Genomic DNA, 17,611 nt, shown 5'->3' on the forward strand with positions numbered 1-17,611 from the left:
TCTGTTTTTACATTTCGTTATACAATACACATATCCAAATGATTTTCAACTACCGTTTTTTTCCGTGTATAGTGCGCAAAATTTTCTACCTATTGCACAATTTCCCACTTACCAAAAACATCACATCTTTTATTTTGAAATTCACACCCAATTCCCTTTTCCCTTCTCATTTCGACATTTTTCAACCGATTCAACCCATTCCAACTTTCAACTGTTCATTTTTCTACCTATTCCACAACTTACCAAAAATTGCACATATTTTATTTTGAAATTCACACCCAATTCCCTTTTCCCTTCTCATTTCTACATTTTTCAACCGATTCAACCATTCCAACTTTCAACTGTTCATCATTTTTCTACCTATTCCACAACTTCCCACTTACCAAATACTTCACATCTTTTATTTTGAAATTCACACCCAATTCTCCAATATTTGCTTTTTCCCTTCTCATTTCTACATTTTTCAACCGATTCAACTAGTTTCAACATCATTCTGCAGCATTCCTTCAATATTTATTCAACTTCTTCACCTTCACACGCAATTTCTTCAGGAATTGCAAATTCTAGTTATTAGTGTGAAGGTGAAGACCTTCACACTATTGTTATTCTACAACATTTTGCGCTAGCTTTCCGTTAGCTTTCTTTGGTGCTTAACTAGCTCCACATACTTCACCCGATTCACTCCGTTCCACTTTCCACTTATTCCAAATATTCATGGCATAGGTGCTTACATTTTTTTCGTTCAAAAATTTTCCGTTTCCGCAAAATTCACAAATTAAAAAAAAAAAAAAACTCGTAAAAATCGGGTGCGTATTATACATGGGTACAGGCTTTTTTCCAGCATCAGCATGCCATTTTAGGGTGCGTATTATACATGGGGGCGCACTACACACGGAAAAAAACGGTATGGATTTTCGGTCGAAGCAGGAGGTCATCAGTAAACGAAGACCAACTCCAGCGTTAAAAGGTTTCGGACAACGGGACTTCGGAACGGAGTGGTACGCACAATCGAAAACAAGTTTTTGATTTCATGTGCTTTATTGAGTGTTCTTATGTGTGGAGACTGCTGATATGAGACTTTAATTAAAATGGTTCAAATAAATAATGAATGAGCCACACTATAGATGCGTTCCCCAACCTTTTTTGTGACACAATTAGGAGCCGGCCAAGGTGCCTCCCCAGTCATGAACCTCACCGCACGTCACTGGTGTGGACATAAGCGTTGGCGTTCATCATGGCAGCATTATTTTGAGTTCTACGAGGGCAGTGTGTCTTATTTAAGACCCTAGCTGCCAGTGATCATGCAAATCTGTCCCACTGAGGTATTTTGAATGCTGTTTTATCTGCAGATTTCTTACCTATTGCACTTTAATTTCCATGTTGAAACTTGAATTCTTTAATGGAATTGTTTGTATCCTACTGTTTTGGATTGTTTCCCAAAAGCTTTTTTTTTTGCACAAAGTAGTACTGCTTTGGCAGTTGCTGCTTGTTGTTGTTACAGTACAATAATTTGTAAACCTATCCTCTGTTACGACAATATTTTGTGGCAGTGTATGATCTGATTGGTGGTGATCCCTGATTGGTGCCCCTCATACCCAGCCAGCCCATCAGTGCAGGGGGGAGTGGCTTCATCAGTGATTGGTTTCAGATGTGCCACCAGGTGCACTAATTGAACCTCCTATTTAGAAAGGACTCTACATTCGGGGTGGCTGTTTGTATCATGCGAATTGTGTTGAAGAGTCAATCGGTCACCATAATTGTTTGGGTGTGTTTGTGCTGGTGTTCGTATATAGTACTTTGTGTCAGGGAAAACTTTCTTAACACAATAAAGGATTCAAGCCTAATGGTGCAAAAATGAATTTTAAGACCTGAAGCATTTCAGAAAAATGTGTAAAGAAGTTGTGATTCATGTCTTGATGTTGTATGCTCATTAGGGACACCTATTTCCAGCAATTGTGTGGAAATCTTAAATAGTAGAAAAAAGAACAGGTTAATGGCGCCCGTGCTGCAGCGATTGCTTTTATGGCAGACAGTGTTTCCCTACGCTCATCTAGAATAAAAATGCCTTCTTTGCTCTTACTTGTCCGCAAAGAGCCGCACACGCATTCACACAGGCAACTCAGTTACAGGCCATTCCATTTTAACAATGGCCAGCCTTTTTGTCTGCTTTTTGAAGCCTTTACAATATCATAAGTTTCTTTAGTCTTAACATTATTGACAAAATTTCATGACAATTTTGTTCCTTCATTTGAGCTTTTTCTGATGTCATTGATGTTGATAGAGATTTAGAAAAAAAATAGATCATAAAAACACGTCACATCCCGAACCCAAACTTGCATGAGTGGGGAATTCAGTTGAATTCTGTCAAAATGTGAATTATGCTGGTGAAAATATACATACATTGCTGTGGGAATATTGAAACTATGTCCCTAGGTAAATTGAATGACCTTGTCATGCATGTAGATCATTCCTTGAACGATTACATATATACATTGTTTATCACAGGCAATGAGAGCCTCTCAAAGAATCTAATTCACCCTTTGCATCGATCATTCAGTATATACTACCTACCTGAATTGGACCTTCCAGAGATTCACTTTACACATTGCCGCAAATTTGTCCTAAAAGTTGGGCTTCGTTGCATTGTTGATACTTATGACAAATAATACAGTCAAATATTTAAGTGGCACGAAGAGCTATGCTTTCAAACAACAAACCCTAACTCTTCCCAATGAAAAGTGAAACTGCACCCCATCCAACCCCAAACTTTGGCAGAAATCAATGTCGGCAAATAAACCGCATTGGCAAAATAAAATGTTTATTTACATATGTCAGCCACTTCACCCTGTGAATACACTAGTTTTAATTTTAGTCCATCACGTGGTATAGTTGGCGGCTCAGCGAAGGTCTTGCTCCACACACTACACTTAATACTTTTTTCTTCCCCCTCCCCATCGCCAAACTTGACCTCCTTTTCTTCGATCCTCAGTCCAATCGGCAGCAATTTTAGCGTTGACTCGCAGACCTAGTTAATAAAAACACAATTAAGTTTGCTGAGGTGAAAACTGAGAACAATTATAACTCAAAGGACACAAATAAGTCTATAAAGTTAAAAGTCAATTCATCAGTCAAACCACATGCAATTACTAATTCACAGGGTGTCCATTCAGCCCTTCCATTATCTGTACCATTTTGTCACCGCCAGGGGCCGTTCACAGCCGCGCTGGTCACAATTCAACAGCCTTTCTCGTGAAGTTGTGAAATTTGAACGAGATTGTATGGAAAGCTGGCATTCGTAGTATTATACTCATTTATTAAAAAAAAAACCTAAAGTGATGACATTCCTTTTCCGTTTTACAGCCTTTTCTTTACTCACGGATACCTTTTTGAATATTGGGCCATGTTGAGAGACAGGCCGAATTCATTGGTCACGGCATTAAGGTGAGTGAAGGTGTAGAATGCCTCAACCTTGATCGGGGTCAAGTTCGCCTCCCTCCACACCGCCACTCTTACGACGGCTTCGTTCTGCAATAGTTTAAAATCAAATATTAAGTATGCATGCGTGAAGTGCAATAACAGTAAATCGACAGGTTGCTTATTTGTTTTATGTATACGATGCTCAATGGCACCACCGAGCCCCCCGTACCATTCTGCTTGGCTGTTTCTAAGTTGGAACAAACAGACATAGGATTGTGTTATCCTGCAATATTTAATGCAACAAAAAACATTTGTATTTTTAGTAGTTCTAAATAGATATTTAACATGCATGTGCGCGTGAAGTAAACTTACATTTTTGACGTGTCTCTCAATGTTTACCAGCCCCTCAGGAGGTTTTTTTTATCACCTCGCTGAAAGACATTTGCCACGACGGGGGGAAAATGAGGTTGAGTGCCTTAGCCCTTAAGGCATCGCTGCAGTCCACCTCCGCCCCCATGTATATTTTGCTGCTGTTCTGACACCGGAGCACGTTGGGGTTTCCCGCCTCCGCCATGAAATGGGCGAAAACGTAACTGTTGCGCTCTGTGACTTGGCTACACAGATTACTGAAAAGAGTCATCTTGAAGGAGGTCGTACCATCACAGAGGGAAACAGTTACGTTCTCATAGTGCCCATCCATTTCACAGCTCGACGCACCCGACTTCCACCCTTTGGCCCGAATGTCTCTCCGCATCCTCACCACTTGCGCTTTAATAACTTTTCTGTTCATTCTGAAAGAGAAAGTGCCAAAAGATATTGATCAGGAATTTATCGGATTATTTTTTTTTGTATATACATTTCCATTTCATTCCAAAATGTGGTAGAATTCAAGGAAGAGCCTGTGCGGGGCAGTCACACAGGATTGACAGTCACAAACAGGATTGCACTTCAGGAATCTGCAGATGTCCGTATTGTCTCTGCTCGACATGAACACTACATTTTCAAAGAGCCAGAAGAAAGGCCGGTCGTCCCCCTCCGACTTCAGCAGCGTCAAAATGTGGTAGAATTCAAGGAAGTGCCATCAAACAATGCTTTCCGTAGGGGATTGACCATGAAGAGGTCGTTGCAGGGACTTCCTCCAATCAGCAGGTCAAAAGGGCCCCATTCAGCGAGGTGTTTCCTTGTGATGGTGCAGACAACGCTGACGTATTCAATCTTGCCAGCGTGCTCTGTCAAACTCACCGCAATGGAATCTCACAAATCTGTGACGCAATGTAGCGTTATACCTTGAAGCCAAGGTCCTTGAGCCCCAGGTATCCTGTTGCAATACCGTCAAAGAGCGACAGAACCTTCAAGGGCTTGTGTCTATCTGCAGCGATGGCCGGGTAATCTGTATGAGGCTCAAACTCCATGGCGCTGTCGTTGGCAAAGAAGTATTGGACCTTCACGCTCCAGTGTGGCCTGAGTTTGAGCTTTCCCTCGCACTGTGTTGGCTGGCAAATGTTGCGGCTCCACGGATCAATATCTTTCAGCTCACAAAAGGTTACCTCTCCCACACACTCTTTACAGAAACATGACCTCTGACTCGCCACAGTACACGGTGCCGTACGACTGGTAGCCATCTTCATCGTAGCAATGCAGTGTTTCTGTGAAATCTTTCTTGCATTTGAAACAATGACCACCTTCAAAGACTGGGTGCTGCAACAACCACATCAGGCGACCCGCAAGCCAAACAACAATCTTCGATTTTTGTGCCTTTTGTCTCGAAGCCTCTCAATTAAAGTGTCCCTTCTGAAAGTGTAGTTGCAGTGGCTTGGTCGACTCCTAAAAGCATGTTTCCTTTTCACAGAAGGCTGGTAGTCAGTGTTAGCAGAGTTATTTAAATAAAATTAGTCCTACTGCGGAGACAGAGAAAACGACGACTCACTTTGGTTTGCCAGTGCCCAATTAACACATTGGTAATTGGAGAGGGAGAGAAAACAAACTCCAGCCGAATCGGCCACTACAGGTTAGTTAAAGGCCATGTCATAGAAATGTCTTTAAAGCGTCTTAAATGTTTCTACTGAGGTAGCAGTCCTAATATCCATTAGTAGGGCATTCCAAAGCTCTGGAGCCCGAATACAAAATGCTCTAGAGCCTGCAGACAGTTTCTTGGCCCTCGGTGTCGCTAAAAGCGTAGCGTTTTGTGAACGAAGGTTACGAGACGGAACATAAGAAACAATTAGGTCGGCGAGATATGAAGGCGCTAAACTATGGAGTGATTTATAGGTAAATAGAAGAACCTTGAAGTCACATCTTAAATGGACCGGGAGCCAATGTAAGTTGGATAATATTGGGATAATGTGATCAAATTTTCTTGCCCGTGAGAGCAGCCTTGCAGCAGCCATTTGTACTAACTGTAGACTTTTGATGCAGCATTAAGGAAGACCAGAGAATAGTACATTACAGTAGACCAGGCGCGACGTGACGAATGCATGTATAATAGTTTCCGCATCACCGGTCGAGAGGATCGGACGAATCTTTTCAATATTACGAAGTTGAAAAAACGCAATTCTGGTTATATTCTTAATGTGCTTTTGAAAGGAGAGAGTTTGGTCAAATATTACCCCGAGATTAGTTAAGGTATCTCTCTGAGTGATAGTACGGTTATCTATAGTTATAGCGGTTTCCTTGAATAAGTGTTGATAACGAGTTGGACCAATTACCGTTTTTTATTGTCCTAAAATCCGGGGTGCGCATTATACATGGGTACAAAAAAAAAAAAAAAAAAAAAAAAATTATTTTTTTAATTTTTTTTTTTTTTTTTAAGTCCCAATGATCGTCACACACGCAGGGAGGCAATGGGTCCCATTTTTATAGTCTTTGGTATGGTCTTAACTAGGCTGGATGTAATTTTTTTTTGTTGGCGTTGATTTCTCCGACTGCCCATAAACGCACCACCGCGCTTCGTGCGCGCACGGGACAGCAAACGAGCAGGTGATCGAGCAAGCGTCTGATACGAGAGCATTGCGGTCGCATGGAGCGTGTTTGAAGTGAACAGCAGAGAAGAAAGGCAAAGTGTTGTGAAATAAAATGCACAGAACGGATGCGCAAGACACGTCAGCTATATAAAGAGCGAGAGTTGTTTTCTTCCTATTAGTTTCAATTCACAGTTTAATTAGCAGTTTCAATCAGCAAATAACAAAATGCGTATTACAGGTAATATTTTATTTCACAACACTTTGCCTTGTTCCTTTGGTCTCTGCTGTTCATCCTAAAACACAAAGGCGCTCTTTAAGCAATGCGACAGTGAGCGCCCGGCGCGCTGCACCAAATTAAGCTCCCTGCGCAGTGCGCACTGAGGTCCACTTAAATTTTAGAAAGTACATCAGGACTTTAAAAATATCTTCTAAATTTCAGCGACGGCTCTGTCACAATAATCGACCAGCAGTTGGGCGGTCGGCGGCGCGCTACGATTGAGCGTTCTCTCGCACGCTCTCTCTCTCGCTCTCTCTCGCTCTCGCACACACGCAAACCGGATATCATACGGAGGCCGCCATTACAGATGCGCAGAACGGATGAGCAAGACACGTCAGCTATATAAAGAGCGAGAGTTCAGTTCTCTACCTAAATCCGTATTACAGGTAATATTTTATTTCACAACACTTTGACTTGTTCCTTTCTTCTCTGCTGTTCACTTCAAACACGCTCCATGCGCACGGAGCGCGGTGGTGCGTTTATGGGCAGTCGGAGAAATCAACGCCAACAAAAAAAATTACATCCAGCCTAGTTAAGACCATACCAAAGACTATAAAAATGGGACCCATTGCCTCCCTGCGTGTGTGACGATCATTGGGACTTAAAAAAAAAAAAAAAAAAAAATATTTTTTTAAAAAAAATTCATAAAAATTGGGTGCGTATTATACATGGGTACAAGCTTTTTTCCAGCATCAGCATGCCATTTTTAGGGGTGCGTACTATACATGGGGGCGCACTATACACGGAAAAAAACGGTATCACCATCTCGGTTTTATCTGGGTTAAGACGAAGGAAGTTGAGAGACGTCCATTGCTTGATCTCCGCAAGGCATGCCTCAAGATTACAACAATCCCGCGGATCTGTCATCGATAACGGCATATATAATTGGGTGTCATCCGCGTAGCATTGAAAACTAATATATTTACGTATTATGTCCCCAAGCGGAATCATATAAATATAAAATAGAATTGGTGCGAGAAGCGATCCCTGTGGGACACCACACGTAACATTATAGAGCTCAGAGGACGCATTGCCATGGACCACTCGGTGCGTCCTGTTTGATAGATAGGAATGGAACCAGCCTAGTGCTGACCCTGAAATACCAACACAACATTTAAGACGCCCAAATAAAATATCGAAGTCTACAGTGTCAAAGGCAGCATTAAGATCGAGTAGTAACAGTACAGATGAAGTGTTTGAATCCATAGCTATGAGATCATTAGTCACTTTAGCAAGTGCTTTCTCAGTGGAATGATTAGCTCTAAAACCAGACTGAAAAGAGTCATCGATTTTGTTGGCGACCATGTAATCAATAAGCTGCTGCGCTACTACTTTTTCAAGAAGTTTTGCTATGAATGGGAGGTTTGAGACTGGCCTATAATTACTGAGACAGTCCGGGTCAAGAGTTGGTTGCTTAAGCAACGGTTTAATGATAGCGGTTTTAAAGGCTGTTGGCACTATCCCAGAGGAGACAGATTGATTATATTTAAGACGGACGGTCTTAAAATTTGAAATAATTTGGCTGGAAGGTCGAGTAAACATGTTTGTTTCGCCGCACTAACCAATTGTGTAAGCCTTTCAAGGGACACTCTTTTAAAAGTTGAGGGTTGTTGCATGATCATCAGCGTTGGTAAACGGCTGGCTCGACCGAGTGATTGGAATGGTATTCATGATCTCGTCCCTAATGGATTCAATCTTTTGAGCAAAACATTTCATGAACTCGTCAGCTGAGTGGAAGGAACTCTCGGGGGTTGGCTGGCGTAGAGTCAGCTTTGCCACTGTGTCAAATAGGTGTTTCGGATTGTTTTTATTGAGATTAATAACTTGCGGATAATACCGGGTTTTTGCTAAGATAAGCGCATCTTTTTATTTCAGGAGGCTATTCTGCCATGCCTGATGGAAAACCTCAAGTGAACCATGGAGTAGGCAATCTATGGCGAGTTTTCAGACGTAACGACGCCACGGAGTCAATGGCATTTAACAATGTCGCATTGAATATATTTGTCTGATTATCAATAGAGCCGGTGTATGCGGGAAATATAGAGGTTGCCGCCAACAGTATCTCAGATAGCGCAGTTGCAGTCATGGAGTTACAATTACAGCTCCTATAATTCTGATTGCTCTCATCTTTGACAAGGAACTAGAATTTCCAATTTTGTTAAGTAATGATCAGTAGGGATGGGCGATAGCAATGATTTTGGAATCGATCCGATACTAAGTATTTCCTACCCAAAATACCCGATATTCGATCCGATATCGATACTGGAAGTGTAATTTCCCGCCAAAAAAACAATTTAAATGCAGTGGCATTCTTGCTCTTGGAGTCATCTATTGAATTTTGTAGAAAAAAGTATTGTCATGTACATGAATTAACATTTTTAGACATTAGTGCGAGATGCATATTAATAGTATAACTTTAATAAAAAGGAGCTATTCTTTACTTTTTTCTCTCTCGCTCTCTGTTGTTGGGAAAAAGTTTTCTTTTAGTATAATCTAAAAAGAGACATGGTACCAACAGAGATGCAGGGCTTAATCGTCATGAGCAGCAAATCTATCAATTTGTAAAGCCACTGGATACTTACATTTAATATTGTAATACTTTAGTGTTGTTTATAGGAAGTGGAGTTACATAAACGTATGGCGTTCGACCACAAATTGATAAGGGGAAAACTTTATTTATAAATGACTGACTAAAGCGTAGTAATTATTGCTTCAAATAGCACATCAACCACAAATGCTTACGATTTTTGGTTAGCACCTGATACCTGGATATGTCTTGCCTTTCTAAAACGCTGCTTCTAAGGTACTTTGGTACCTTAGCCTCGGTGTGGCTGCAGGGTTTTCCGTCGCTGCCTTAGTGTCTGCGGCACGTTTCAACTGCAGCTCTTCATGAACCGTGGGGTGAATTTTGCTTAAATGTTTTGTCAAGTTTGTGGTGTTGCCACAATATTTAATTGTTTTGTGACATATTTTTTTTTGCCTCGTTATTAAGTAAAATATAATATCCCCAAACCAGACTTCTCTTGCGTTCGGACTGGGCCGCCGCCGTGGCCATGCTTGTTTGTGTTTGTTTGGATTGGAACGGGGGGCGGAGGAGGAGGGCTTGGCTTGTGAGAAAAGGGGGCGGGAGCAGAGCAGAGCAGGACACGCCGGTGCAGCAGGCGGAAGGAAAAGTAGTGCTAGCATGAGTGCAAGTCGTCAAATTGGAGCAGAAAAAAATGAGGAAAGATATAATTAAATAATTGTAAGTATCCACATTTTAGCTAGGGAGATCGATACTCAAAAATGAGCAGCCTGGATCGATATATCGATATTTTGGTATCGATCCGCCCATCCCTAGTGGAGACGCCAAGCTGCCCTCGTTACAGCAAACCTGAAGACAGAGGTACCGTTTTTTTCCGTGTATAGTGCGCCCCCATGTATAGTACGCACCCCTAAAAATGGCATGCTGATGCTGGAAAAAAGCTTGTACCCATGTATAATACGCACCCAATTTTTATGAATTTTTAAAAAAAAAATTTTTTATTTATTTTTTTTATTTTTTTTTAAGTCCCAATGATCGTCACACACGCAGGGAGGCAATGGGTCCCATTTTTAGTCTTTGATATGGTCTTAACTAGGCTGGATGTAATTTGTTTTGTTGGCGTTGATTTCTCCGATTGCCCGTAAACGCACCACCGCGCACGGGAAAGAGGCGGCTCTGTATGGGAGAGACGTTGAAGAGGAATAAAAACACCCTTGGAAACCAAAACTTGCCCCTCGTCGTGACTCGGAGCCGCAACAAATGTTTCGGATTTGTGTAGGGTACATTGTGAGACAGCAAACGAGCAGGTGATCGAGCAAGCCTTGTCTGATACGAGAGCATTGCGGTCGCATGGAGCGTGTTTGAAGTGAACAGCAGAGAAGAAAGGAACAAGGCAAAGTGTTGTGAAATAAAATGCACAGAACGGATGCGCAAGACACGTCAGCTATATAAAGAGCGAGAGTTGTTTTCTTCCTATTAGTTTCAATTCACAGTTTAATTAGCAGTTTCAATCAGCAAATAACAAAATGCGTATTACAGGTAATATTTTATTTCACAACACTTTGCCTTGTTCCTTTGGTCTCTGCTGTTCATCCTAAAACACAAAGGCGCTCTTTAAGCAATGCGACAGTGAGCGCCCGGCGCGCTGCACCAAATTAAGCTCCCTGCGCAGTGCGCACTGAGGTCCACTTAAATTTTAGAAAGTACATCAGGACTTTCTTCTCTGCTGTTCACTTCAAACACGCTCCATGCGAGCGCAATGCTCTCGTATCAGACAAGGCTTGCTCGATCACCTGCTCGTTTGCTGTCTCACAATGTACCCTACACAAATCCGAAACATTTGTTGCGACTCCGAGTCACGACGAGGGGCAAGTTTTGGTTTCCAAGGGTGTTTTTATTCCTCTTCAACGTCTCTCCCATACAGAGCCGCCTCTTTCCCGTGCGCGGTGGTGCGTTTACGGGCAGTCGGAGAAATCAACGCCAACAAAAAAAATTACATCCAGCCTAGTTAAGACCATACCAAAGACTATAAAAATGGGACCCATTGCCTCCCTGCGTGTGTGACGATCATTGGGACTTAAAAAAAAAAAAAAAAAAAATTAAATTTTTTTTTGTACCCATGTATAATGCGCACCCCAGATTTTAGGACAATAAATTAGTTAAATTTTGCGCACTATACACGGAAAAAAACGGTAAGTGATTTCTCAAGTATCTCCCCTCCAACTTCAAATTTGATTTTGGATAAACATCTTCAATAAACACTGACGCATGTGCCTAGTTTTTTTTTTTTTTTTTTTTAACCTGGACTGATGTGTTTGTGTGCAAATTATCATTTCCAAACTGGGTAGCGGTTAATAGAATACTCTAAGATTCTGCCATTTCATTTACTATACTCGGTTAAAATATTGTCCTGTTGTTGCAATGGTCTTTTTCTGAGGTACATTCTGAAGAATTTGGAATGAATTTACTCCATTAGATGCATGAAAGTGAAAATAAGTTGTAAAACAAGCATAGGCGGCACTTTTAAATCTGCTATATTGTTTTACCCGTGAAAATTAATGCTGTATCATTGGAAGGCTGTTCAAAGTCTGCGCGCAAGGCTTTTGCACGAGGAAAATTGGCCGTCCATGTGTGCACAATGGGACAAAATGTCCACCGCCATCCCCATGTGCTTGCAATTGAAGACATTGCTGGTTTAAAGTCAAAGTGGATACACAAACAAAGAAAGGAAGATTAGTAAAATCACATGCTACAAATACAAACAACATTTCAAGTGTCTTTGGCCGCTTTCGGTCATCCGTTTTGCAATTTGTCCGAGTGAAGGCAAAGTGCTTCGCCTTGTCGCTAAATGCTGCAGTGGGACATGCGTTCGCCAGATTGACAAGAACTTTACACATTTTTTGAATTTTTTTTCACAGACTTGGAATGAAATGGAAATGTGTATACAAAAAAAAGATCCGAAAATTCCTGATTATTATCGTTTGGCACTTTCTCTTTCAGAATGAACAGAAAAGTCATCAAAGCCCAAGTGGTGGGGATGCGGCGCAACATTCGGGCCAGAGCGTGGAAGTCAACCTGTGAAAAAGATGGGCATTATAAAAACGTAACTGTTGCCCTCTGTGATGGTAAGACCGCTTTTAAGATGACTCTTTTCAGTCATCTGGCTCGCCGAGTCACAGAGGGCAACAGTTACGTTTTCGCCCATTTCATGGCGGAGACCAACAAGCCAAATGTGCTGCTCTGTCAAAAGAGCAGCAAAATATACGTCAGGGCGGAGGTGAAGTGCAGCGATGCCTTAAGGGCTGAGGCACGCGCACTAATTTTCCCCCCGTCGTTGGCAATGCCCCTCAGCGAGGTGATCAGAAACCCTCTTGAGGGGCTGGTAAACGTTGAGGGACAGGTCGAAAGTGTAAGTTTAATTCACCTGCATGTTAAATATTTATTTAGAAGTACTAAAAATACAAAATTTACAATAATGTAACTGTTGCCCTCTGTGACGACGAGAGCCTATAAAGTAGTTCTCTTTGAACACTTGGCAGCCCTAGTCACAGAGGGCAGCAGTTACATTTTTTTAAACTTTGGTGTGGACGAACGTGGCCAAGGGCTCCTCACCAAAGCCGGCTCAAAAATTTTCATGGTGGCGGAAGTCCAAACCAGCCCACAGCTGGAAGAAGAGGCCAGGGCCCTGGTCTACCCCAAGTCAGTGGCATCATCTCCTCAGGAGGTAGTGAATAAACTACCTGAGGAGATGGTGTCACTGGAGGGCGTAATAACCGATGTAAGTTACCTGCAGCCGCAAATGCACATATACACACGTCTTTGTGTTCACCTGTGAAGACATGATGCATGTGCAATAATGTACATGCATGCGCATGCAAAGCCAACCACACACCGACACACACACACACGCCAACACCGACACACACACACACACGCCAACACCGACACACACACACACGCCAACACCGACACACGCCAACACCGACACACACCGACACACGCGCACACACACACACACAATATCATTGAAATCCTCTGTTTAGTACTAAGGTACCAACATTTTTTTTTTTTTTTGGTCATCTCGATTTGCTCCACTTTAGATGCGTCCAATCCGCATGGTGCGCCAGAGAGGGAACAACCTTGCGCCATTTCGGGCTTTGACACTCAAAAAAGTAAGTAGGCATTTGTACTTCCCCTGTTGTACCACTTTGCACACACTTTTTTTAAACTACCGCAGGATGAAGCCGCTGTCAAAATTGGCCTTTGGCGGGAGGCTAATCTCGTTGAATTAAAAGTAGGGGGTTCCTTCGTTTTCACCCACCTGAGTGCCCGGGTGAACGATTCGGGAGTAATGCTCCACTCTACGACTTTCACAGAAATAAAGGTTAGTAAATGGCTTCATAGCAGTGGAATTTAAATGGTGCTTGCTTTTTGCTGATTATTCCCTTTTCCAAGATCAACTGGGTTAAGGTTCCCAATCTATTTTTCCCATTACAAACAATGGAAAAAAAATTAATCCGTTCCAAGACTAAATAAATCCCTTTTTTCATTTTTTTTTTCTCCATTTCTTCATTTTTGTCCCATCGCGCAATTGCAGCGTTACGCCCAGCGTGCAAACGTAGCGCGCTGCCGACCGCGCAACTGCTCCGCGCTGGTCGCATTATTGTGACTGTCGCTGAAATTTACAAAATATTTGTAACGTCCTAATGTACTTTCCAAAATTGAAGTGTACCTCAGTGCGCAGGGGGCTTAATTTGGTCCCATCGCGCAACCGCCCGCAGCGCGCCGGGCGCTCACTGTCGCATTGCTTTAAGAACGTCTGTTTTAGGATTGCTTTACTGCTCCCACTTGCTTTATTTGGAGGCATGATTAGCCTTTAGTAAACTTTGTTTTCCATTCATAAAAACTAATTAGATTTTTATTTTATTCAACAGGCCTGCAACTCCAGCCTCATCCTAAATGTCTGTGGTATCCTCTATGGGGAAGAGGTGGTGGAGGTTGTGTCCGATTCGGGCGAAGTGACAAGCATCAAGCTTGAGATCTGGCAGAAAACTTTCAGCCAGCCCCCGAAGATACCACAAGATGGGCTGGCCATCACTGTCACACGTGTGCAGGGTGACGTGATAAAAATTGAATGCGTGAATGAATGCATGGATGAATGCGTGAATGAATGAATGCATGAAGGAATGAATGTCTATGCATAATTGTTCAAATTAAAATTCAACCAAATTCTCCAAATTTTGTTTTTCAACTGTAATTTCTACATTTTTCAACTGATTCGACCCATTCCAACTTTCAACTGTTAATCATTTTTCTACCTATTCCACAACTTCCCAAAAACTTCACATCTTTTATTTTGAAATTCACACCCAATTCTCCAATATTTCCTTTTTCCTTTCTCTTTTCTACATTTTTCAACCCATTCCAACTGTTCATCATTTTTCTACCTATTCCGCAACTTCCCACTTACCAAACACTTCACATCTTTTATTTTGAAAGTCACAGCCAGTTCCTTTTTCCCTTCTCATTTCTACATTTTTCAACCGATTCAACCCATTCCAACTTTCATCTGTTCACCATTTTTCTACCTATTCCACAACTTCCCACTTACCAAAAACTTTACATCTTTTATTTTGAAATTCACACCCAATTCTTTTTTCCCTTCTCATTTCTACATTTTTCAACCGATTCAACCCATTCCAACTTTAAACTGTGTATCATTTTTCTACCTATTCCACAACTTACCAAATATTTCACATCTTTCATTTTGAAATTCACTCCCAATTCCTTTTTCCCTTCTCATTTCTACATTTTTCAACCGATTCAACCCATTCCAACTTTCAACTGTTCATCATTTTTCTACCTATTCCACAATTTCCCACTTACCAAAAACTTCACAGCTTTTATTTTGAAATTCACACCCAATTCCTTTTTCCCTTCTCATTTCTACATTTTTCAACCGATTCAACCCATTCCAACTTTCAACTGTTCATCATTTTTCTACCTATTCCACAACTTACCAAAAACTTCACTTCTATTTTGAAATTCACACCCAATTCTCCAATATTTCCTTTTTCCCTTCTCATTTCTACATTATTCAACCGATTCAACTCGTTTCAACATCATTCTGCAGCATTCCTTAAATATTTATTCAACTTCACCTTCACACGCAATTTCTTCAGGAATTGCAAATTCTAGTTTTAAATGTTTTTTAACTCGTATCCTCACCAACTCAATGTTTGTTGTTTCAGTTTTTCCGTGTTTCCTCTAACTCCACGTGTTCCCTTTGTCAAGACAGGAGTTTGGCCCCTGCGGTACTGAACCTTGATGGGATTTGGCCTGTCTTGCCAGAGAAATGACACAGGTTTGTGAATGTGTTCACGTCATTCACTCTTTAGTACACGGATGCCAGTTGTACATGTTTTTGAAGTATTGTAATGTGATTTTCAAAAATGAGTTCATAATGATATTATATTGTAGCACAGCGACAGCCAAGTCTTTCAAAAGGACTCGTACGATGGAGGCCAGCATCATGGAACGCAAACTCCCAAACCAGCGTGGCAATCGTGACTTCTGCTGATTCTTCTACGGAACAATCAAGGGCACCTCTGGCAGCTCTTCGCTTTGACTTTGACATCTACCTCTTTTATTTTTAACATGCTGTCTTTTATGTGCCCTCTCTGCATCCATTGCAGCCTGGTGATTCTGAAAGGGGGATCCTCCCATCTGTGGTCCCTTCTCAAGGTTTCTCCTTTTTCCCCTGGTGTTTTTTGTTTTAGTTTTTCCTTGCCCTTTTGGGAGCTTAAGATCAGGGGATGCTTTGAGAATAATTGCCAATTTGTCTATGTAAAGCCCTTTGAGACTGCTTGTGATTTAGGGCTATGTAAATATATTTTACTTGACTTCTATGGAAAATTGTCAGGAAGCCCGTTTTAGTTTTGCTGCTTTTCCTCACCTCCATGTTTTTATTGTATCTTCTTGGGTATTGCCTGGCCTTTGACTGTTGGAAACTTGCCCCTCTGGTTTTACTCTATTAAGTCTCAAATACGTACAGTCTGTTTTCTGTTCTCCTTTATTTATGTATTTATTTGTTTATTTGTTTGATTGCTTATTTATTGTTTAATCATACATTTATTTGGTTACTTTTTCAGCAATGCTTTGAACTCTGAAGTCGTAATCATTTTGATTTGCACAATTGTTGGACTTCATACATTTCTTTGCCTCAAACCATGTTTACATTATCTTTTGTATATGTATCTCAAGTCTGTCTAATACCATCTGCAATCATGCTACAGTTGAATTATTAAATAAAAAAAATTAAAAAAACACTTGTGTTTATGCAGAGTAGAGATAAACGCTAATGTACTTTTTTATTCAGCAACTTTTTATTTTTCCCCACTCGTCTTCCATAGCAGTACAATCCCTCTTGCGCAACACAGCGCACCCCACTGAAAACATTATGCAAGACCTCCTATAACGCAGTATATATATGTATTATACCGTCTGCTCAATGACCTCAACCGCTTCTTTGCTCGCTTCGACGCTCAGAACAGCACTTGTCCGCTGAAGGCTACTCCCCCGTCACACGAGCTGCCCCTGTGCCTCTCCGCCGACAGCGTGAGGAGGGCGCTTGCCGCCATCAACATCCGTAAGGCGGCGGGCCCTGACAACATCCCGGGTCGGGCGCTGAAGGACTGCGCTGGTGAGCTGACGGATGTTTTCACGGACATCTTTAACACTTCCCTGCAGCAGGCCATCGTCCCGTCGTGTTTCAAAGCTGCCACCATCGTACCTGTGCCGAAGAAACCCGCTCCGTCCTGCTTCAATGACTACCGCCCCGTGGCACTTACGCCCATCATCATGAAGTGCTTTGAGCGGCTTGTCATGGAGCACATCCGATCCGTTCTCCCCCTCACCATTGACCCCTTCCAGTTTGCGTACCGAGCCAAGGGGTCTTCTGAGGATGCTATCTGCTCTGCCCTCCACTCGGCCCTCACCCACCTGGAGAGGAGGGACTCGTATGTGAGATTGCTGTTTGTGGACTTCAGTTCTGCCTTCAACACCATTGTGCCACAACGCCTCATCAGCAAACTTGACGCGCTGGGCCTCAGTACCTACCTCTGCAACTGGCTACTGGACTTCCTCTGTCAGAGGCCACAGGTAGTACGTGTTGGCGACAAAATCTCCGCCAGCATCACGCTGAGCACGGGGGCCCCTCAAGGCTGCGTGCTCAGTCCGCTGCTCTTCACCCTCCTAAAATGCACAGAACGGATGCGCAAGACACGTCAGCTATATAAAGAGCGAGAGTTCAGTTCTCTACCTAAATCCGTATTACAGGTAATATTTTATTTCACAACACTTTGCCTTGTTCCTTTCTTCTCTGCTGTTCACTTCAAACACGCTCCATGCGACCGCAATGCTCTCGTATCAGAC

General features: G+C 42.1%; 1 protein-coding gene and 1 pseudogene across 3 annotated transcripts; one reads left to right on the top strand and one right to left on the bottom strand.

Moving 5' to 3' along the window:
• Window positions 1-4,282: 4,282 nt before the first annotated feature.
• On the bottom strand, window positions 4,283-5,045 carry LOC133158429 (DNA (cytosine-5)-methyltransferase 3B-like; annotated as a pseudogene).
• A 7,255-nt stretch (window positions 5,046-12,300) lies between these two features.
• LOC133158277 (uncharacterized) lies at window positions 12,301-16,467 on the top strand. Of its 3 annotated transcripts, none has more exons than XM_061285371.1 (6): window positions 12,303-12,587; window positions 13,279-13,350; window positions 13,416-13,562; window positions 14,113-14,293; window positions 15,477-15,542; window positions 15,659-16,467. In XM_061285371.1, exons 1-5 carry the CDS (start codon window positions 12,321-12,323, stop codon window positions 15,497-15,499), a joined length of 690 nt encoding a protein of 229 aa, XP_061141355.1. In that variant the 5' UTR covers window positions 12,303-12,320; the 3' UTR covers window positions 15,500-15,542; window positions 15,659-16,467. The 3 variants fall into 3 exon arrangements, 2 of the variants coding, with proteins under 2 accessions (XP_061141355.1, XP_061141357.1); XM_061285373.1 differs by having other exon boundaries at window positions 14,113-14,284; XR_009715182.1 differs by having other exon boundaries at window positions 12,301-12,587; window positions 14,113-15,542.
• Window positions 16,468-17,611: the final 1,144 nt, after the last annotated feature.

The sequence above is a fragment of the Syngnathus typhle genome, linkage group LG8, assembly GCF_033458585.1.
Source record: "Syngnathus typhle isolate RoL2023-S1 ecotype Sweden linkage group LG8, RoL_Styp_1.0, whole genome shotgun sequence".
Taxonomy (NCBI): domain Eukaryota; kingdom Metazoa; phylum Chordata; class Actinopteri; order Syngnathiformes; family Syngnathidae; genus Syngnathus; species Syngnathus typhle.